The sequence below is a fragment of the Microtus ochrogaster genome, chromosome 8 (assembly GCF_000317375.1).
Source record: "Microtus ochrogaster isolate Prairie Vole_2 chromosome 8, MicOch1.0, whole genome shotgun sequence".
Taxonomy (NCBI): domain Eukaryota; kingdom Metazoa; phylum Chordata; class Mammalia; order Rodentia; family Cricetidae; genus Microtus; species Microtus ochrogaster.
In genome coordinates this window covers 44,031,355-44,054,463 of record NC_022015.1, presented here as the reverse complement: position 1 = coordinate 44,054,463, position 23,109 = coordinate 44,031,355, and the positions used below count along the sequence as shown (strand labels likewise).

Here is a 23,109-nt window from a genome sequence, read left to right as displayed (position 1 = left end):
AGATTAAATCCATGTAAGTCTCTCTTAGGGTCCTCAGTGTTGTCTAGGTTCTCTGGGATTGTGAATTACAGGCTGGTTTTCTTTGCTTTATGTTTAAAAATTACTTATGAGTGAGTACATGTGATAATTGTTTTTCTGTATCTTGGTTACCTCACTCAAAAATGATGTTTTCTTGCTCCATCAATTTGCCTGCAAAATTCAAGATGTTAATTTTTTTCTACTGTGTAGTACTCCATTGTGTAAATGTACCACATTTTTCTTATTCATTCTTCAGTCAAAGGGTATTTAGGTTGTTTCCAGTTTCTTGTTATGACAAACAATGCTGCCATGAACATAGTCAAGCACAGGTCCTTGTGGCAAAATTGAACATCCTTTGGATATATACCCAAAAGTGGTATTATTGGGTCTTGAGAAAAGGTTGTTTCCTAATCTTCTGAGATATCCAAAGGGGCTGTACCAGCTTGAATTCTCACGAGCAAGGCAGGAGTGTTCCCTTTACCCCCCAATCTCTCCAGCATAAGTTGTCATCAGTGTTTTTGATGTTGGCCATTTTTACAGGTGTAAGAAGGAATCTTGGAGTTATTTTGACTTGCATTTCTCTGATGACTAAGGATGTTGAACATTTTCTTAAGTGTCTTTCAGAAACTCCCAGTGATCCCACTGAAATCAGGAACAAAACTTGTTTTTCCTGACACAAAGTATATCATTTAGGTATATGTTTTTCTACTTCATTTGAAACTTTGAGGCATCCCATATTATCCTCCAGGGCCTTTCCATGAAATTTTCTCTGACATCCCTGTTGAGATAATCTCTGTAATCTCCAGATATAGCCTAGGTTCCACAACCATTGCCCCTATCTTTTCTGACCAATAATACCAACACTTCAGCTAAACTCTAGGCTTCTATATGGACTAGAACTGATTCTATATGGAACCTCTCAGAGGTGAATTCTGTACTTCATCGAACCACTCTTCATGTCAGCCTTCTCATTTCTCATTTGCTTATACAGAGACTAGCCAATTGAACTACCTATCCACACACTCAAAAAAAAAAAAAACTGAAACAAGTCCAAGCTCCAACCACATAGTATCTATCGTAGACTTTCCCCCTTGGTTTCACCAAAAAAGATCTCTAGTCTCTCATTAGGACACTCTCTAGATATCTCTTAACACATAGGAACCTCCTACATCATGTCCCACATCTATAAAACCATATCTACCCACATACTCTAGGCTTGGACAGTAGGGAAAATACTGAGCACCATCTCAATCCCCTCTGTCCAAATGAATTCATTCCATCCAAGATATTTCCAACTTCTAGCCTCACCTGCTCACAAATCCTGAATTGTGCCCAAGACTAAATAAGGAAATTCACATTGCCATTTATCATTCCAAATATACCAAGAATTTGAACTTTCAAGCCAGTATCTTTTCAATAAAACTTTTCAGATATGTAGAAATACTTAACAATGGGTATTTTGAATATGAACCACAGGACACAGAGCTTACAAATAAAATCATAAACTTCATTAAAGAATTTAATGAGTCTAAGGAAGATACAAAAAAAAATGGGTAAATGAAGTTAAGAAGATAGACCTTAAGGATACCAATCACATGAGTAATAAAAGTAAAACCAGAAGACTGATCAAAGTTAAAGAAGACAATCCAAGACTTTAAAATAGGTTTCAGTCTGATTATAGAAACATTAAAGAAGACTGCAACTAAGACAAAGATGGAACTTAAAATCCCAATAATACCTAGAAAACACAGAAGATGCTCTATGTTAATGTCAGGTCTGCTTTTCAATGTTCAGTAAATTGTGTAGATGTTGCCTTTAGCAATGGGACATTTCATCAGTTTGTGTAGAGCAACAAAATTCCTAAGAATATCCAGTGTTGGTTGGTGATTCTTGTTCTCACTGTCTTATAAAAACAATCAGAAAAGAGGCATAACATATACTTAGCAAACTTGTGCAGACTCCTGTAGGTCCTGTGCTCATTAATTCAGTCTCTTTGAGTGCATCTGAGCCCTGATTTGTTAATTGAGTAGACCACATTCTTTATGCCCTCTCACTAATACAATCTTTTTTACCTCTCTTCCATGGTACTTTCTGATCATGGAGGGGAATGGACCAGATGAAGATATCAACTTATGTAAATGTCATCAGAAAAGGTTGTGGAGAATAACCAGTACTTTATGATGTTTACAGTTTTCATGAGGAATTTTTAAAAGCTAAGATTCACACACACACACACGTATATACATATGTATGATATCAGAATTATTTTCAGTTCTGGGTTAGCCTACTTTTGATGATTTACATGAAATTTCATAAAATTATTTCTCACAACAAATGAATTATATACTTTTACATAAATGAGCCACATTTTTTTTACCTATTCACTAGTTTATGTACCTCTATGCTATAGCCAGAGGAATAGTGAACATGGATAAGCAGGTATCTCTAAAGTACTACATAGGATCGTTTGGGTAAATATCCAAACATGGTACAATTTGAGACTTGAGGTAAACCTATCCCCAGCTTCATAAGGTAGCACCACTCTGATTTCCAAAAAAATCTGTACAAGTTTCTAGCCCAGCATCAATGAATAAGTGTTCCTGTCTTTTCTTTACATTCTTACCAACATTTGTTGTCATTTGTTTTATTGATCTTAGACAATATGTCTACTATAAGATAAAATCAATAATAGTTCTAATTTCAATTTCCCTGATGACAAAGGATTTGAAGACATCTTACGTATTTCTTGTCTATGTATATCATCTTTTGAGAATCTGTTTGGTATTATAATCCACATGCAATTATGCTATTTGCTTTATTAATTTCATCATATAGAAAGTTCTTTGAAATATATATTTTGTATACCCTCTATGAGTTATATAATTTGAATATATGTATATATAATTCAGTATGCCATTTTCTCAATGATGATGTACTCTGACATATGGTGGCATTCAGTTTTATGAGATGGCACTTATTGTTGGCATGTTCTGTGTGTTATTGGTGTACTTTACAATATTCCATCCTGTACCAAGGAGTTAAGAAAACAAATGCTAATTGGGGTGCAAGAAAAATGAAAATATAATTTATTGTCAGTGATTTTTTTTTTACTAATTTGTGTAGCTACTATGGATATCTGTGTGAAGAATTCTAAAAATGATAAAAAGTGATATAATTAAGCTCTACTATACTTACAATGACACTTTACTATTCCTTGATATATGACCAAAGGAATCAACATCATGTTCAACTGTTACTTTTGCAGCTGTGTTTATTGATGTTATTTTCACAATAGTTTGGAAATGGGTACTATCTACAATCACTTCAACCAATGAATAGAAAGAGATGTTGTAGATGTAATCTGTGGAAAACTATTCAATTGTAAATGACAGATATGAAATAATTACAAGTCAAATATTCTTAGACAGTACAGGCACAATGAAAGATTTCAAGTCTTGAAAAAAATGTGTTAATTGATTAAGCCAAGTAAAGACAGTACTTTTCCAGCAAACTTTTTGAATGCCTTCTTGACCTCTTTGTTTCTCAGGCTATAGACCAGAGGATTCAACATAGGGATGATCATGGTGTAAAACACAGATGCCATTTTGTCTCTCTCCATGGAGTGACTGGAGTTGGGTTGTAAGTACATGAAGATAATTGTTCCATAGAAGAGAGAAACAGTGGTGAGGTGTGATGTACAGGTTGAGAAGGCCTTCTTTCGGCCCTCTGTTGAATGCATCCTCAAGATAGCAATGAAAATAAGTAGGTAAGAGTTCAAGATAACCAAGAGAGCAAAAACAACATCAAATGAAGCCAACATAAAGACTATAATCACATTTATGTGGGTATCAGAACATGACAGAGCAAGTATTAGGGGAATATCACAGAAAAAGTGATTAATCACATTGGAATGGCAGAAGGAGAGGTGGAAAGTAAAAGCAACATGAATGGAGGATTGGAGCAATCCATTGATGTAACAACAGGTAACAATTAGGACACAAGTGGTACTTGTCATGGAGGTTGAGTAATGTAGAGGCTTACACACTGCTGCATGACGGTCAAAAGCCATTGCAGCCAGGAGGAAGCTTTCAACAGTGGCAAAGGCTATCAAGAAGAAAATCTGAGTAGCACATGCGTTGTAGGATATGACCTTGTTTTGTGTGAGAAACCCTTCCATTACTTTGGGAGTGACTGCTGAGGCATAAATGAAGTCCACCAGGGAGAGGTTACTGAGGAAGAAGTACATGGGCGTGTGGAGTCGGGAGTCCAGTAGAATCAATATGATCATGCCAAGGTTCCCAGTCAGTGTGATCAAATAAATGAGAGTGAAAATGATAAATAAAGGAACCTGGAGCTCTGGGGTATTTGTTAACCCCACAAGAATAAATTCACTCACCTCTGAAATATTATCCATGAAAGTAATCTGTGAATTGATATGAAATATATCTAGGAGAAGATGTACAAATAAAATTTATATTAGCTTATTATTGTCAGATAAAAAATACAAAAAAAGTTCTTGTGTTTATATTTTTAATTTATATACAGAGTAGAATCTACATTCAAAATGATATCCTTTAACTGGGTAAGGTCAGGCATTTTGTTCATATGGAAGAGGTGCAAACGGTACTTCAAACTTCTTTGAAGGCAGTGATTGCCACAGGTGTTCTTTATTATAATTATGGGACTTAATTCCATTTGCCTTGAATTTCTTTTTTTTTTCTTTCATTTGTCAAGACAAAGTTTCTCTGTAGCTTTTTTTTTTTTTTGGTTCCTGTCCTGAAACTAGCTCTTCTAGACTAGGCTGGCCTCGAACTCACAGAGATCCACCTGCCTCTCCACCCCAAGTGCTGGGATTAAAGGTGTGTGCCATCACCGCCCGGCCCTTGAATTTCTAACTGTATAGTCTGCTCTAAACTAAACTATCATAGACATGACAACTACTTGTATTATCTACAAACATTCTTGTTTAAGATATACTTTGAAAACTTATCCAGCAAAGAACATTGTGAAGAACAGTTCATTAAGATTTGGAATTGTATAACTAATTTGAAAATGTATTTCCTTCTTCACTGTATCTTTTATTATTTTAAATATAACCAATGATCTGTGACCTTCTCTTGAGATACTTGTACCTAATTTATTTCTCCCTAATTTATGAGGACCTTTGTTGGATCATTTTATTTAAATATTGTCACCTTTAGGAAACAGTATATCTGTTCCATACTTTCTGGGTTAAGTATTGATATATTTATACATGTTAAAATAAAGGTATAGCATCAGTGGTATGATACAGTAAAAGGAATCGGTGCCTCTGGTGGATGAACTGATTTGCTTGCATATTATTTTCTGACCTCACATACACCTTATGTCATGTTTGTGCACCACTAGTATACACTCAAATAAACATAATAAAAAACAAACAAAATAAAAAGAAATGAAGCAAAAACTGAGGATTACGGCTGTAGCTCAATTGTAGAGGGTTTGCCCACTTCTACAATACCCTTGGTTTAATCCCAGGAGACAAATTAAAAGAAAATTAGTAAAGGAAGAATTTTTAAAAAGACCGAAGCAAAGATTTGTTTATTTCCCTTCACATATTTTTTTCTATAAAATAGTGTATCTTCTCCCAATAGCACCAATTTATTTACTTCATTTGAGTTTAAAGAATGAAAACAATAAAATGTAAAAGTTTCTCTTACACTCCCTCTATTCTTACTGTTCACAAACAAACCATATTTCAAAGTGCATCTGGCTCTATTCCCCTCCTTGGTGGATAAGGTGATTAGTGGCTGTGCTACTGTAACTGCACTAGGAAAGGGCCTTTGGACCCTAAAGATAGCTTTGACTATTGAAATTTTGTCTTATTTAGTTTTCTGCACTAATCATCCTTCTTAATCAAAGCAGGAGGCGCTGCTGCCTCGCTTTCCTTTAAGGATACCTATCATCCTAGCCTTTTCAAAAGGCATCAGATTATCTGACCTTAGAAATTTGTATAATGTGGTGATATTGAGTGGAATAGTAAATAAACCTGAGCCAAAAGACACCTAGAATTTGTGTGTCTGTTTGCAGGGGCTTAAAATCTGGACATCATTTTTCCTTTTTCCCTCATTAGTAAATTTTAATGGTTGGATATTCTCGCTCCAACTACAAGTCTAACTTGCAAGGGAAAATTACTTATTTGTATTTTTTATAATTTAAACTTCTTTTCTGATGCTCTTGCATATATATTTTATGAATATCTTTATTCTCAGTCCCCCTTTCTACAACCCCATTAAATTTCCACTCCCCACCAATCTCTTTCTCATGTTCATTTCTATTCATTTTTTTCATGACCCACTGGGATTAATTGCAGTTAGTAGATATGTGCGTTTGCAGTAATCTCTTGAAGTTTATGGGCTAACAGTGGGTACAGAACTAAAATGTGCCAACCCTCCTTTTCCATGGTCTATCAATAGCTACTATTTCAGAGGTATAGTTTGGTGTCCTCTAAAAACCTTCCCCTTCATTGACTTAGATTTGGTAGCCTTTTGTGGTTCAGGTGCAGGTAACTACAATTCTTGGTAGTTACCAATTTAAATAATTTTATATGGAGTCTAGAATATAAAATTTTGTATTACTTTAACCCATCTTTCTGCTCTAACAAACTTTCTGTCACTTACTCTAAAATAATCCTTGAGCCTCAGAGAAGGTATGAGTGTTTATCCTAAAGGATGCATGCTTTGAAATTACTTACCAATGTCCTAGAAACTGACAAGTGTTGGAAGAAGAGCTGCAATGGTGGAACACAGATATGTAAAACTTTCATATTTACAGTATTTATACAATGTCCACACCAAAGAAATCATCTTGTTGTGGAGTCTTCTTCTATTCATCCAAATCTGTGAAACTTTGCTGTGAATTAAAATCTGGGTTTCAGCTTAAAAATTTCAAGTTCCGAGTGGTGAGCTTTGCAAGTATTTAGGGGAGCAATGCCATGCCAATTCATGTTTTTAGATTCTCTTGCATATATATGTCATGAATATCATTTATTTTCAGTTCAAATCTCTAGAGGCCTATAATTCCACATTGTACATCCAAGCAAACACTTTAGAGGTCTTTAAACATTTGGCTGAGAGTGTTTATGAGGGTGTTCAGGATTGGCAGTTCAGGGAATAGAGCCTACAATTATCACTTCAGCTGGACTACAGCCAATTTGGACAAAAAATAACAAGCATCATTGAAGTTTCTGAACACATCCTAGAATTATGATTTGCATTCATTATTATCATATTTTTTATTATTTAAAACAATTTTCAGAGTTCCTTTGAGGAAGATAGTTTGTTTTCTTTTTAAAAAATTCCCACAGGGCAGGGAACCCTGACTGCTCTTTGGACTGGAGAGGAAGGGGGAAGAAGATGGGGGAGGGAGAAGGGAGGAGGGAAGGAGGTGGAAATATTTAAGTAAAAATAAAAAATATATAAAAAATTTCAATTCAAATATATTTGATCATATTTTCATCACCTCTAATATATAGCTTTGTCACAAAGCCTTGGTATGTCTCAACAAAAATTTTCTTTCAACATATATTTGTAAAGAAATAATCTAATTTTTACCACCACAGATTAATTTGGTTTTAATTATATTCTTTTTATAAATATAAATCAATGAATTTATGTGCATTGTACAGTAAAATGACATGATATTGATATACATGATGAATAGATCATTTTGTAAGTCTGATTTGCATAGTCCTTATCTTCTGCATCATTATATTTTAGCTTTCAGATCTTTAATGTTTTTTCCACAATAATATCCTTTGAATTCATTTAAATAATGCAACAAGATTTTAAAATTAAACTGCAGGAATGAGTTCTTTCTTTGGAAAACTAAGAGAATTTATTGTTTTTTCTGATCTCAAGTTCCATAGTGGAAGTTTCAACAGCTTTAGGTCCACAGCCCCTTAACACACTGGAATCTGCCTGGATAGTTCTTTCACAGAGATCTGTACCCAAGCAAAACTGGACTTGTATCTTTGATGGAAAAATGTTTCAAGGAGAGAAAATGTGATGCCCACTTAGATTTATGAAAACTAGAAAGAGAGGTGCTCTAAGAACTCTGTGTTAAGTATCGTGACAAGACAAGTGGGCATTTCTTGAAGGAGAGTAATAGTAAGGTGTATTTTTGCATTTATATAAGTGTGCACACCAATGTGTATTTATCCAAGGTTTATTTATAACGGTTACTTTAATGCTAATAGACAAGCACACTCACACCCAAACCCACCCACTCAGCCATCCCCTCTTTTTCCTTCTATGCTCTCCTAAAATTTGATTTGTTTCAAGAATAAAAGTTAAAGAATTTTGTCCCAGTAAGCAAAGTTGCAAGGTGTATTTATCAGGAGTATCCTTCTCAAGAGTAGGGTTCTAGAGTTATTGGATTACACATCATATTAACTCTTGGTAAGCACATTATTGTTGCTGTCTATGATTTCATTGATTGAAGTCTGTCTGTGAATGTATCCTATAGATATAATGGATTTACTTGCTGCCTATCTGATAATAAGAAACACATTTAAAAAACACATTCTGAATTTGAGAGCCATTGGTCCTTAACAGTGCCATATAATGCCTCCTTACTTTTGTGAGCAGCAAAAGCAGATTAGATCATGAGACAGAACCTCTCCTATGTCTTTCAAGGTCTTTCCCCATTACTGCAATTTCCTATCTCTCTTGCTTGCCTGAGTAATTTCTTTTTTTTATTAGTTGCTTTTTGGCTGCTGTGATAAAGCTTCATGACCAAAAACAACTTATAGAGGAAAGAGTTCATTTGGGTTTGTAGTTCCAGGGGGTTAAAGTCCATAATGGGGGGATGGTACCAGGTGACAGGATCAGGAACATGGCTAATTACATATCTTCCCCATGTAGAAAACATAAAATGTGAACTGAGAAAGGGTGAGGCTTTAAACTTTCAAAGCCTATCCCAAGTTCTTTACCAATACTGTCAATCCTACAGTGTCTAAGGCATCCCTAAATGTCATTACCATCTTGAGACTAGGTGTTCCAATATATGAGCCTCTGGGAAATATTTATCATTTAAACCACAGAAGGGCTTAATTGGAGTAAGACTCTTGATCTGTATGGTCAAGTAGCATAATTTTAAGTCCTACTATTGTCACAAATTGTGGATAGGTGTTCCTCAAGTTACTTATATCTACAGATAGATGTGTATTTGAGTGGGTATGCACAGAAGTCCAAATGAGAAGCAAACTGGGTAAAGATATTAGAATGAAAACCTATTGTAGATTCATCCATCAACATGGATAAAAATTTGAAGTTTAATCCCAGTCGGTTCATTGCCAGCATATTTAAAACAAAGTGCAATATGAAAAATATTCTCTGGGCAATATTAATTCCCATGATCATTCTAGCTCAAGATGTAAAATAAAATTTAAGGAATATATACATGGGAACTTTTCAGAAGTTGGATTTGTCCGTGACAGTGGATTCTATTGCTAAAAGACCAAGAATTTAATGTGGTATCAACTGATAGCATAGATGTCAATGGGCCATAAAATACATGTGATATCTCACCTATGGATGGGTATTGGTCTAGTGAGAGAAGAGTCAGGAATAATCTGGGGAATTTGTGTGAGGTCTGACCCTGTAGATAAAAAAAAAAGTTCACGTCATTAACAACTTCTACCCTCAGCTCTTTGCATGGAATGCAGGTATTTGATTTTAACTCCTCCATTGATGAGACATCCCTGTGTGACTAACATTCCTGGTTTTCTTAGTGCTTCTCTATGAGTACAAGGGAATGTATTGAAAACTCAACTATGCCATGTTTCTTCCTAACCCCATAACAGCTCCTTCAATCATGATATCTCTTTCCTTTCTCTCATATCTGTCCTTCTTCCATCTAGAGTATCCCATTCCCTCAAATTCTCCTCAACCCTCCCCTTCACCCCTTCTCTTCCCCTCTGCCCCTTCCTTCGAAGTATTTCTAATAAGAAAAGTAATGACACAAGAGTGCCTAATCTCTCAACTCTTATACAATGTAAATCTTAAGGACTTACCAAAAACAATAGACATAAATGACTCCCAACAACTGTTGTAAAAATCCTAGAATTTAAAAATACCTTGAGTATGTAATAGTATAAAAATCAACAAAAAATGCAACTCTTTTTCATCAATAATAAAGAAGACATATAAGATACCAAAACATATTTCCTTTTAATAGAAAAAATAAAGAAAAAATACCTAAAAATTAACATAGTCAATGTAGTGGGGAACTCTACAATGAAATTGTTGATCAACAAAGAAATAAATTATTTGGGAATTTCCCAAATAAAGACATTCAAAAATCCTGGGTTTAGGACCAGGAAGGGTGCACCCACCCACGGAGACAGTGGGGCTGATCTGTTGGGAGTTCACCAGGGCCAACTGGATTGTGACTGGGGGAGCAGGGGATAGACCCGGACTCTCTGAGTGTGGTGGATGGTGAGGGTTGCTGGGAGGCCTGGGACGATGGCGCTGGGTTTTGATCCTGCTTCTTGTTCTGGCTTTGTGGGGGCCTAGCCAGTTTGGATGTTCGCCTTCCTGGACCAGGATGGAGGGGGGAGGACTTTGGACTTTCCACGGGGCGGGGAGCCCTGGCTGCTCTTCGGACTTGAGAGGGAGGGGGAGAGGAGTGAGGGGAGGGCGGGAGGAGTGGGAGGCTGGGAGGAGGCGGAAATTTTTTTCTCAATAAAAGAAAAAACAAAGAAAAGAAGGAAAAAAAAAGTTTTCACCTCAAAAAATAAATGTATACAGATGCCAAAAACATTATATTTCCAGAAAAAAAAATCCTGGGTTTAATATATATATATATATCCAAAGTGAAGATAATTTAAAACTTCTTTAGATATTGTCATCATGAATTAGATCAATTAGAAACAGAGAATACTCATGAGGTGCTAGAGATAGAAACCCACATGGTAACAATAACATTAATTAGAATAAAAGAGAAGTTTACAGGCAACACAGTGTATGTTCAAAAGACTGTTGTAATATAAATCTTAATCCTGATTCTAGACCCAGTTCAACCATTTATATCACACCGAAACAAAACTGTAAACATCAGTAATCATCCCCTCACATCTCAGCACTCACTGTCCTTATACATACTATCCCCTATTATTCAAAGAGTCTAATGTCTTTACAAAGAAGCTATTTTGATTACAGAAGTATGGCCGGGCGTGGTGGCGCATGCCTTTAATCCCAGCACTGGAGAGGCAGAGGCAGGCGGATCTCTGTGAGTTCGAGACCAGCCTGGTCTACAAGAGCTAGTTCCAGGACAGGCTCCAAAAAGCCACAGAGAAACCCTGTCTCAAAAAAACCAAAAAAACAAACAAAAAAAAGAAAGAAAAGAAAACAGAAGGATGATTATAAAAAAATTTTTGTCAGAGTTGAGTTTTGGGGAAGTAAATTGATGGAGATCTTGCATAAATATCCTAAAATCTAGTAATGATATAGATTTCAAAGGTTTCTGAAGCTGAGGTGTGGGTCAAATTATATTCAGATATTACTCAGACAACTTCTTGGCTATTTTATCGAGTTTCCTGTAGAACTATTTAGACTAAGCACCAGTATTAGTACAGATATGAAGTACTATATAAGGCAAAAGTATATTCTTTTTTCCTGCTTGAACAACCTACACCTGCAGCGAGTAAAATCTTTATTATTTAAAAAATAAACTACCTGAGTTCAAACTGTAACATTTACCATTATTGAAAAAAGAGAAAGTAATGCTCATTGGTATATTGTAGGTCTTCCATTAATGGATGATTTTTCTGTCATTATCATCACTTGGTGGAGAGAGGACAAAAAGTTATAAAAGCAAAATTTGTTGCAAAGATGTTCCAAACTCTTTTATCTACACCAAAGTTAGAAACAGAGATGTTTTCAAATCTTGATGAAATACAATCTTTGTACTTCATAATTTGTAGATATCAAAATGCGTTTGTATCTTCACATACTTGGAGACATCATATTCAATAACACATTATATTTCTAGTTTAGCAGGACATAAAAATCAGAATTGGTCGACTAATTTTTCTTAGTCCTTGGAAATTCATAATTCTTTCCTAGCACCTTTTATTGAACCTTTTTGTAAGATGGCCCCATACCTGTATTCATTCTCAGGACTAATTATACCCAATGCATCATAGAAATAAAAAACATGGAGTTAGAAAAGAAAATATCCTGGAGTAGGCTGGAAAAGTTGGAAGAAAGCAATAAGCAGTTTGAGATCCATTGTATTTACACACAAAATATTTATATAAAACCAAAAAAACCTGCCAAATTTAAGAGTAAATTTTATTGACTGCTCACCCTTATAATCTTAATGAGAAATTTGATATTAGACTGGTGATTACTTGTATGTTTCTTAGGTATATTTTTCTAGGTTCCTAATAATATTATTGAGTACTTATCATAAAAGTGTTTTCTTCTCTGAAACTGAAGTCTCTGCTATAGAGGTCTTATAAGATTATTTTTAAATTTTGACATTGATTTTTATTCATTTGTGAAGTTTGTTTTCAAAATTTTAGATATTCCTAATGCTCCATTTCTGTAAGTGATCCTTTTTAACTATTGCATTAATATAGTCAGAAAAAGCTTCATAGTGGAGAGTCAGTGAAATAATTTTGCTATATCTATAAAGCAGTCATTGCTATTTCCCTGATATTTATATTTTTACTGTGAATTCCTCAGATAGGCTCTCTGATAGTATAATTGTCATTTTTCATTTGACACAGGCCCATAGACTTTTGCTAATTTCCTAAACATGTAAACAGTTTCAGGGTTCTTGGTAGAGTGTATGCTGAGAGATAAGTTCTAGGTACAATTACTGAAAACTAATAGATCTGTGATGTATAGGAAGTCAGGTTGTTATACACTAATCTCTGAGTTGTCCTTTCTTAAAGTGCATAGAATCGTCACTGAGATTCTTGTGATCATTAACAAGGAATACCATTTTGTGTTTGTTCATCCACTCTGCATCAGTTATGCTTTCTCCAACTCACTCACTCATTTACTCCCTTTTACAAACACTCACAAATTAAATAATTTGTTACTTAATTATAATTGTTCATTATTCATTTAGTAAATTTCCTAAACAGCAAGAGTAGGATATGACAAGGGGACTGATAGAGATCAATTAGCACAGGGTATGCACAGTTCTGTCTGGGTATCAATTCCAGTGCTCACAATTACTGTACTTGCATATTAACCCTAGTATTGAGTTTCCTTATCAAATATTCCCTCTGCATCCCACCAAAAAGTGCTTCTCATTGTTATTATTCTTGAGTTTAATATCTTCATTTAACACAAAGTATTATTCAGTGATGAAATAAAAAATGCATTGTCAATTTTATCTTTCTGATGACTTCCATCCCATATGGAATCCAGTTATAAACTTCTAATTGTCTAGATTCAGGAGTATACTTACAAAAACTTTACAGAAACACAGTGATGGAAAATTTTGCTATGAAAAAAATATATTAGATGTGGTTAAACATTTTCTAGAATGCAGGAAATGTAGAGATATTTTAAAATTGTTTTGTTTCTTGCTCTGTTAATAGTTTTCAGCATTTTATACATATTTTCTTTAAGAAAAATACTACTTAAATGTTGAGAGTATTTGTATACTACAACTTAGACCTATATAAATTATGAAGCATACAAATTAACCTACAAATTAATGTTTGTTGATTGCAGTCTGTACTTCCCCTCTAGAATTTATTATTAGTTAAATTTAGTTAATTTGCTTCTACTTATGAAAACCCCATCACTGAAATTACTTTAACATAATGGTTAAAGATTTCTGTGTCACTAAAAACCATCTGAAATTAAGTTATTTGGAGTAAGAACTTGGAATTTGTCAGGGCAAAATCTTAAGATAAATTTTTATTTTACTAATACCTGAGAACAATTAATATATGTCATATAAATATCATGGAGCTATTTTAACTTTAATATTTATTGAAAAATGAGGTCATGAATTATAAAGAAAGGAAGCAGAAGTATATACTATGAATAAAGGGAAAAGCAAGATGGGAAAATTATGTAATCTACTCTAAAAAGAAGCAGTCATAATTAATAATGATAATAAAACAATTAAAAATATAACTGTTTTCATGCACACATGAAGTCAAACTAAAAATATTATGTATCAAATTATGAAATGGTATTGCATGTGAAATTCTATGACATAATATTGATTTAAATATTAAACTGATATCTCATTTCTTGCTAGGTCCAACCCAATTTCACTATAAATTAGTCATATAACCAATGCATGAATTCAGATTTTTGTTTTGTTAACTAACAATTCAAACCATACATACAAAATAATTACATACAAATTATTCCTCAAGGATACAGGTACAAAGTTTCACATTCTCAAGAAATACTTTATAATCAATTAACTAAATTCACTGCAGGCTTTAGTTTTCTAACAACTTTCATAAATGCATTTTTGACTTCTTTGTTTCTCAGGCTGTAGACCAAAGGGTTCAACATGGGTATGACCATGGTATAAAACACAGATGCAATTTTGTCTGTCTCCATGGTATGACTGGAGCTGGGTTGTAAGTACATGAATATAAGTGACCCAAAGAAGATGGATACAGTGATGAGGTGGGATGCACACGTAGAGAAGGCCTTCTTCTTTGCATCAGCTGAATGCATCCTCAAGATAGCAATGAAAATAAGCAGGTAAGTGTTCAAGATAACCAAGAGTGTGAAAACAACATCCAATGTAGCCAAGATAAGGAGTGTAATCTCATTTGTGTAGGTGTTAGAACACGAAATGTTTAGCAAAGGAGGAATGTCACAGAAAAAGTGATTAATTATGTTAGAAAGACAGAAGGAAAGACGAAATGCAAGGGCGACATGGATGGAAGATTGCAAGATTCCACACATGTAACAGCAGGTGACTATTACAATGCAGGTGGTACTTGTCATCGTTGTAGTGTAATGCAGGGGTTTGCACACTGCTGCATGGCGGTCATAGGCCATTGAGGCCAGGATCAAACTTTCAATAGCAATAAAGGCAACAAAGAAGAACATCTGAGCAGCACAGGCATTGTAGGATATAATCTTATTTCCTGTAAGAAACCCAACCATTACTTTAGGAGTGATTGCTGAGGCATAAACACAGTCCACCAGGGAGAGATTACTGAGGAAAAAGTACATGGGAGTGTGGAGTCGTGAGTCCAGTACAATCAGCATGATCATCCCAAGATTCCCAACCAGTGTTATCAAATAAATGAGAGTGAAGACAATAGACAAAGGGACCTGCAGTTCTGGTACATCTGTTAGCCCCACAAGAATAAATTCTGTAATCTCCGAAATATTCTCCATCAGCGTCATTTGGAAATGATCATGACAAGTTCCTAGGACAAATAATAAAACATACTAGTTGAATATCAGCAGATTCTAAACTATCATGAGGTCCTTTGCTTATTTATTTTTCTAGTGAAAGACACTGTTTAGTAGATGGTGTAGTACATGCTAGGGAACTGTGAGCCGTTTGCTCATATGAAAGTAATACAGATGGACACTGAACTTCTTTTCTGCCAAAGATAGGTACTATATCTATGGAGCTCAATTACACTAAATAGGATGATGCATACTGCACTAAATCATGATATTCATAATCAATACTTATAATATTTAAATGCATGTTTGTATAGAATAGACATTGGAAGTCTAAGGAGCATCAAACACTGTGAGGGCTTTTGAATATTAGCATAAGGTCTGGAAAATGAGTTTCACTTGTTTGGTATATCCTCCTATTACTGAAAGATTCATAGTAGTCTGGGAAGCAGATCTAGGAACACCCATATTTACTTTCTGATTAATGAGAACCCTTATTTAGTTCTTTTTTCTCTGTACACATTAGCAATTATAGAAAATGCATGATATCTTCATATATTTAAGAAGGATAAAATATAAGAAACAATATTTTCAAAATTGGTGAAGAAAACTGTACTTCATTTCTCTACATTTCAATCATGGTCATGTAGACTGATGTTTATCCTTACTCATCATTCACCATATCTTTATGATTTGTGACTGGGGAGGACAGAGAGGATAATTAAAAAAATTGTTCTCATTCTTCCATAGAGTCTCTCTTTAGCAAGTGACAATGCATAGCATATCTGATTTACTTACCTCCAAAGTAGTTCCAATGACAGGTGGCTGCTACTGGGGAAAGTATGAAATGCCCATCACCTAAAAGAAACCTTGACTCTGAAATGTTGAGACATACTAATTCCCAGCAATAAACATCACTCTAATTCAAGGCAGAAGAAGATTTATAAGGATAGCCAAATTCAATGTGGTTTTCCCTCTTTTTGATATAACCATCACTTTAACATCTTCTAAAAGAAATCTTCTGATCTCCTGCATCAAAATAAGAATAATATAAAGCCCTGTGTTATGGTTGAAAGAGCAGTGAAGCAAAAGGTAGAAGAAAACTTGTGGTGTTTCTCTAGTATGGATATTCAAAATTTATTGCCATTAGTTGTATTTTGTTTTCACTTGGAAAGTAAAAATCACTTGATTTTGTTTCCATTGCAATTCTAAATTGCTATCACTGTAGATTTTAGTCCTAACCATTGTTTTGCGAACAGACAAATGTACAAAGGAAATGAGGTATGGAAAACCTCAAGCCCAGTGTTTGCCTACACCAACACACAGGAAAGCTTTGTTAAAAATGTTCTACTTTCCTGCCTGGACAAGCTTTACTGTAGAACACAACCTTGGACTGTGTTTTTAACAGTGTCATGGTATACATCTCAAGCTCCATATGTCTCAGGGGAATCAGTCTGTGACAGTGGATATCTCAGGAGGATTGGCATCCCATGTCGGCCATTCATTCTGACCTTAAAGGTGACATAAAAACTTTTGAAGTTTAATGAAAAATCCTTGAGAAGATATGAGTAAATAGGTAAATAGATTAAAGTAACTCTAATTATCAGCCCAGTACCACAAAAAAATTCCACTGGAATACCAGGGCCAGGCTCCCAGCCCGGGCATGTGGGCTTCATAACTTAGTTTTAATGATCATTTTTTTTGTTTCCCTCAATTTGGTTTTAATAAAATATCCACTGTCTTAGCACCATAGTTCTCTTCTAAGATTTTTCATTTTTATTTATAAATTTATCACCATACACCAACTATATACATTCATCAAATTTTAAAGAAGAATGCTATTTTTTGTCACTTGTATTCATTGTGTAGCAATCAATGCATAAATCAGGGAAATTAGAATGCTGCATATGTTATTTGTTGTTGGGAGAAAATATAAAGTTTCATTTTTTAGTTATTTAAAAATATACTATATTTCTCTTATCTTACATGATCTTATTTTGTACTATGCTTACAGTTGATTAGTAGGAGTAAGTACTTTTTTCTCGTTAATATCAGAAACTATACTCAGAAAGTCTCACCATGACTGCCTAAATATGAACAAGGAAAACAGCAATAGCATAACAATGTGAATTAGGCAAAGATCATGAGGTCTCAACCCAATGCAAGAACTATGGACACCTAAGGAATGCTGAGAGTTGGGAAAATGGTCTTGTTCAAGGAACAGCACACAACTAGCCATCCAATACTAAGCTGCCAGCCATAAAAACATATATACAAGAAAATTAAACAGAAAAGATAATATTTTGGAATATATATCATATGCATGTAGCTACAATAAATGAAACATTGGCCATGGATTTAAAAGATAACAAGGAGTATATGGGAAGGATTAAATAAAAGAAAGCAAAGAGAAATCATATAATGATACTAAAATCTCAAATAAAAAAAATGATGTGGATATATTTCATTTTACATAATTACCTCTGATTTGAAGTTCCATGGTAGAATTTTCTTTATTTTGTTAATGTAGTCAAGAACAGTTATCCATTTGTATTTGTCCTAGGGTTTACCTTCAAAGCATTTTCCTGTTTTCTATTGCAGTATTGTCTTTACTGGCCAATATACTCTTCCCAAGATTCAATGTCGCATTTGTGGAAAAAGTGCTAAATGGATGTCCATACTTAGTGATTTATTTTTTAAAAGAAGAGAATAAAAAGTTTTAACAAGGATGAAATGGGGAGGAAAATAGGAAAATATTAGGCTTAAGGGTAGGCATTTCCCATGAGTACACAATAAATTAATATATAAATCCCACACTTCCTCTCTGCAAATTTTCCTCAAACACTCCAACATGTCCTCTTACTTTCCTTGAAATTTAATCAGTTTAACTCCTTTGTATTTGAGTGCAGAGACATGGACCAGATCATGAGCATTGTACACTATGTTATGCCCCCCAAAGAAATGATTCTCCTTTTGCCATCCACTGATGTTAACTGCCAGTATGTCTTCAATCAGGAATGAGATTACACCTATTTGTATGCCCCATGTATGTGCATGCTCTTTTCAGGAGTGGGATGGGGGGGTCATGTGTTACTTTGTTTGTAAGTCAGAAGACAACTTCTGCTATCAATCTCAGGAATTCCACCTACTTCCTTTGAGAAAAGAAACATCCTTCTTTCTTTGATAAATTTAATCAGATGGGAAATGATTCAAGAGGCCCAAGATTTTGTCATATGAATTAGGTATGGATCCTGGATATTAACCCAAAATCAGTGATTCAAGTTCCTATACTTACTTGGGAGTTGATAGCAGAAATAATGAAGGAGTGAGAAAGGCATTAAGGAAGGAAACAAATGGAAATAAAGGATTTCACTAAGGAGTGGCTTATCTATGTGAACACCTGGGGCTTGGTCATAGTAGTAACCTCATAACTCATAAAAAATGTGACATAGTGACATTAACTGATAGTAAAGAATGTTACATTTGCTCTGCTTCTTGAATTTTATTTGATAAAAGAACTAAGAAATAGTGATTACTAGTCATCTAAACGTTTTAGTAGTACATATTTAGTTACCAGAATTCAAGAATGGAAATTGAGAAAAAAAAAAGAAAAGGAAAAAGTCTACGTAAAAATATTACTCCGAGAGAGTTCTGTTTTCAATGGACAAGAAGAGTCAATACAGATATATATACTTCAACAAAGTGATATAATAAGCACCTGAGATTTTGCGCCGAATAAAGCATCTATATTAATCTCAACACCATTACATAGTTTCAGTGTATACTGTTGAAGAAGAACTACAAAAATGTAAGAACCAGATGATGGGAAGGAGTGCTGTAAAATGATGTCTTCTGGATATGTCATGGCTAATATAATCATAAACTCAGAAGCTGTGACTACCTGCACAAAACCTATACAAAGCCAGTTTTGTTAGATGATATCCTCCTAGTCAGGGGCTGTTGAAACAATAGTTGTTGTAGGAGAGAGAATCATTATTTTTTGAGAATGTGACATATTTCCCATTCTCTAGTGCATAGCTCCACATCCATACATATACCTCACTGAATTTAGTTATTAAAAAAAATCAAAAGTAAAGGAGCGAGGAGAGTGTGTATTGAGGAAGCAATGTGGAAAGTTGGAGCGTGATTTGGAGAATAGTTATGTAGATATAAAATTTTCTGGTACACATGTATTAAGTTCTTCAAATTAGCAAGCAAATAAGCATTTCCAATAACTGTAAATGTATTAAACTTATTGCACACACATATGTGTGTGTGTGTGATAGTTTGACAAAAAAGAGGAGAGTTAGAATGGAAACATTATCAAGAATTTTCTGTATGATTTGGACCTGATAAACAAGATTCTTGTGCAGTTGAAATGTATCTTAATGAATAGTGTGACAAGAGCAATGATTGCCCTCAAAGGGAATGTTTTCTCTGGAGAACTCCAAGACTGCAATTTTCTCAAGATTCCTATATACTAAGGTTTGTAATCCCATCTTGATTCTATGTTACATTACTCAATTGGGCCATAGATGAAGCAGAATCCTTTTGTATTTAAGTGATTGCTAATATTTTGTCCACACAAACATCTTTCATTCTGAATTTTTATGGTGAGTCTTCAACAATGGCCAGAGGAAACTACCAAGGTATCAGTTATACTGACACATCATCATAAGATAGTGATATATTAAATTGTAAAATTTATTACTCTGTTAGATAGAATTCAACAGCTATCTTTCATAAATTATTGGGGAAAATAACTTTATTTATTTTCCCATTGTGAAGAAAACATGACTATCAAAGAAAATAACTTCTAATAATATTGAAAATATATATGGTAAATGCTATACATAAAGCAATGCGGACTAAGTTCTTTTACTAATACTATCAATGTGTTTTATGTCTCAGAAGTCTTATAAATTTTACTGAAATAATTTTTGAGAAACAATTTCTCTAAAAATGTTTGTATATTGAATTACAATTCAGTGTTGTATTATCCTTAATGTTTGAGAAATAAAATATTATTTTCAATGAGAAAGCAGCAAAATTTTAATTGACATTGAAAAACTGGATCACCTAGATTGTTTACAAAATTTTGACAACTGATATGAATGATTGATTTATATATTTTTCCTGAAAGATTACAATAGTCACAGAATTTCAAAATGAAAATTATAACAGTCCCTGAGATGCAGCGATATTTATGGAATGACAAACCTTCTCTTTTTAAAATAATCAGGTAAAACCTAAATTGGATGATGCTGTCATTGGGTTGGTGATAGATTCCTGATTTTATTGAAGCTTCCCCAGTAAGGGTGAACGGCATGTATTAAAATTCTAGAGGATCATCATTAGCACATAGAAGCCCTTATTTAATTTTTGGTTTCAAATCTCCACAATTTCATTCATTCTTTTCTTTTGCTAATTTTTGAAATTCAGAAAGTGAAATGATTTTTAAACCAAAATAATTCTAGATAGATTTGATATTTTTAATAAATTTTGTTCTACATGTGCACTGTTAAGAGGACCCATTTCCTTAATTTTCTGAACTGTAACATGCCTACATATATATATATATATATATATATATATATATATATATACATAAATACATGCATAAACTCATACATATATAGATTAGTACATATATCAACATGAATATGTCTTCATACTTTTACATGTATATGTTCATATACAGTAACTCCTTATTTTGATAAACTTGTATATATACAACATTCTTCAAGCCCTGAATTTGAACAAGAAAAGAGAGGCAAATCTGAGATAGTTTGAAGTGAGGAAAGGGAAAGAGAAATGTTTTAACTATATTATAATCTAATTTTTAAGTAAAATAAAGCTTCACTATGTAAAAATCAATATTTATATAACACTATAACTATAAATTGGAGTGATGTGATTTCTCTGTATCAATCATCTAAATATACACACATTTTCTAATATATTGTTTCATACTTGTCTTATTGTTTTAATAGCTTGACAAATGGCCCTCCAAAAGTTCACACTCTAAGCCCAGGTACTTGTGTCTTTTCGCCTTAACTTGACTATGTAGTTGAGAGTGTTCTGGATAGTCTATACGGGACCAATGAAACAACATACATCACATATCACAGCACATATTTAATCAGAAAACATTCTTACTTTAAGCTATTCTGTGGGTGAGATATTGAAAAAATAAATAATTTCAGATCAGATATGTGAAATATAGTGCAGCAAGAAGAATGAAGGACAGTGTTCAAAGGGAATCTTTGAACACAAGCTAAAATATTAATTCAAATAATGAATTAGTTCAAGATAACTTGGTTTTTCATTGCTCACAAGAATGACTAACGTGCTCACCTATATTGGAGATGAAGGAATATTACCAAAATACTAGAAAAAGAGGAGAGATGAGAGGACATAGCATGTGGGTAATGGCAAATCATGATGCAATGCTGCCTGTTGTCAAAATTCACCTACATCTTGAAGCCTTGGGCTCTTACCTCTCCTCCCCAGGAAAAACATCATCTTCCATTCTAATAGTAATTATACAATTATTACTTATCAACCCATTCTCATTCGTTATCTTATTTAAACCTTCCAAGAATCACCTAGATAGACCCAATGCCATCTATAAATTACTTATGAATAGAGAAGTTGGATGCAAACCAATATCTCTAGAAGTAAATAAAAAGGTAATAACTAAATATTTAAAACTTTTCCCTATCATACACATTTTATATTTGATAGTATATCTTCATTAAAGAATCATCTTTGTTGGTTGAACTGAACTCTGAAGACATGATTATTTTAATAAATGTACTATTCAGATATTTGTAAAATATGCTATAATTTAGTTTAAGCATTTATCTTCATATATCAAATGTAATAACCGAATATGAACTGCATGAACTTAAAGGCATCTAAATTCATAAATAGAACATCCTAAAAGTTAACTGCTTAACTTGTTTGGCATTCTGTACTCTCTGTGAATGAGAACTTCTATGATTCCACAAACTTCTTGATAGTATAGGTTCATATAGATATGGAAATTATATCTAACCAGCTCCACAGGATTGAAGACACTAAGTGTATCTCTGCATATAATTTTCCAGGCATTTGAGCCTTTGTTTTTATTTTTGTCCATTTCAAAGAACATTCTGTGGATCCAGAAAAACAGCCATGAACAACAACACAGAAATGAGTGAATTCATCCTCCTGGGATTAACCAAAACTCCGGAGTTTCACATTTTTCTCTTTATGATGTTCACATTCATCTATATCACCACTTTGGTTGGGAACCTTGCAATGATCCTTCTCATTTTGCTAGATGATCATCTCCATACTCCCATGTACTTCTTCCTCAGTAATCTGTCCTTGGTAGACTTTGGTTCTTCCTCAACAGTCACGCCAAAGGTCATCACTGGACTCCTTACAGGAAACAGTGTAATTTCCTACAATGCCTGTGCTGTTCAGATGTTCTTCTTTGTGTTCTTTGCCACAGTTGATAGCTACATTTTAGCTTCAATGGCCTATGATCGTTATGCTGCAGTGTGTAAACCCTTACATTATACTACCACTATGACAAAACGTGTATGTACTTGCCTAGCTATTGCCTCCTATACCTTTGGCATTTTGAATGCTTCTATACAAACCGGAGACACATTCTCCCTCCATTTTTGTGTATACAATGTGA

At 33.9% G+C, this 23,109-nt stretch overlaps 3 protein-coding genes across 3 annotated transcripts in view; 1 reads left to right on the top strand and 2 right to left on the bottom strand.

Annotated features, from left to right (window-relative positions):
* Positions 1-3,487: 3,487 nt before the first annotated feature.
* LOC101988241 (olfactory receptor 5B12-like) lies at positions 3,488-4,435 on the bottom strand. Its single transcript, XM_005352002.2, has one exon. The coding sequence runs from the start codon at positions 4,430-4,432 to the stop codon at positions 3,488-3,490; it is 945 nt and encodes a 314-aa protein (XP_005352059.1). The 5' UTR covers positions 4,433-4,435.
* A 10,021-nt stretch (positions 4,436-14,456) lies between these two features.
* LOC101987964 (olfactory receptor 5B12-like) lies at positions 14,457-15,410 on the bottom strand. The gene has a single exon (XM_013348027.1). It carries the CDS (start codon positions 15,408-15,410, stop codon positions 14,457-14,459), a length of 954 nt encoding a protein of 317 aa, XP_013203481.1.
* Positions 15,411-22,595: 7,185 nt separating this feature from the next.
* Positions 22,596-23,109, top strand: part of LOC102000050 (olfactory receptor 5B17-like) — a 1,593-nt gene continuing 1,079 nt past the window's right edge. The window contains exon 1 of the mRNA XM_013348004.1: positions 22,596-23,105. Coding sequence (XP_013203458.1) covers positions 22,596-23,105 — 510 coding nt within the window. The remainder of the gene's footprint in view (positions 23,106-23,109) is intronic.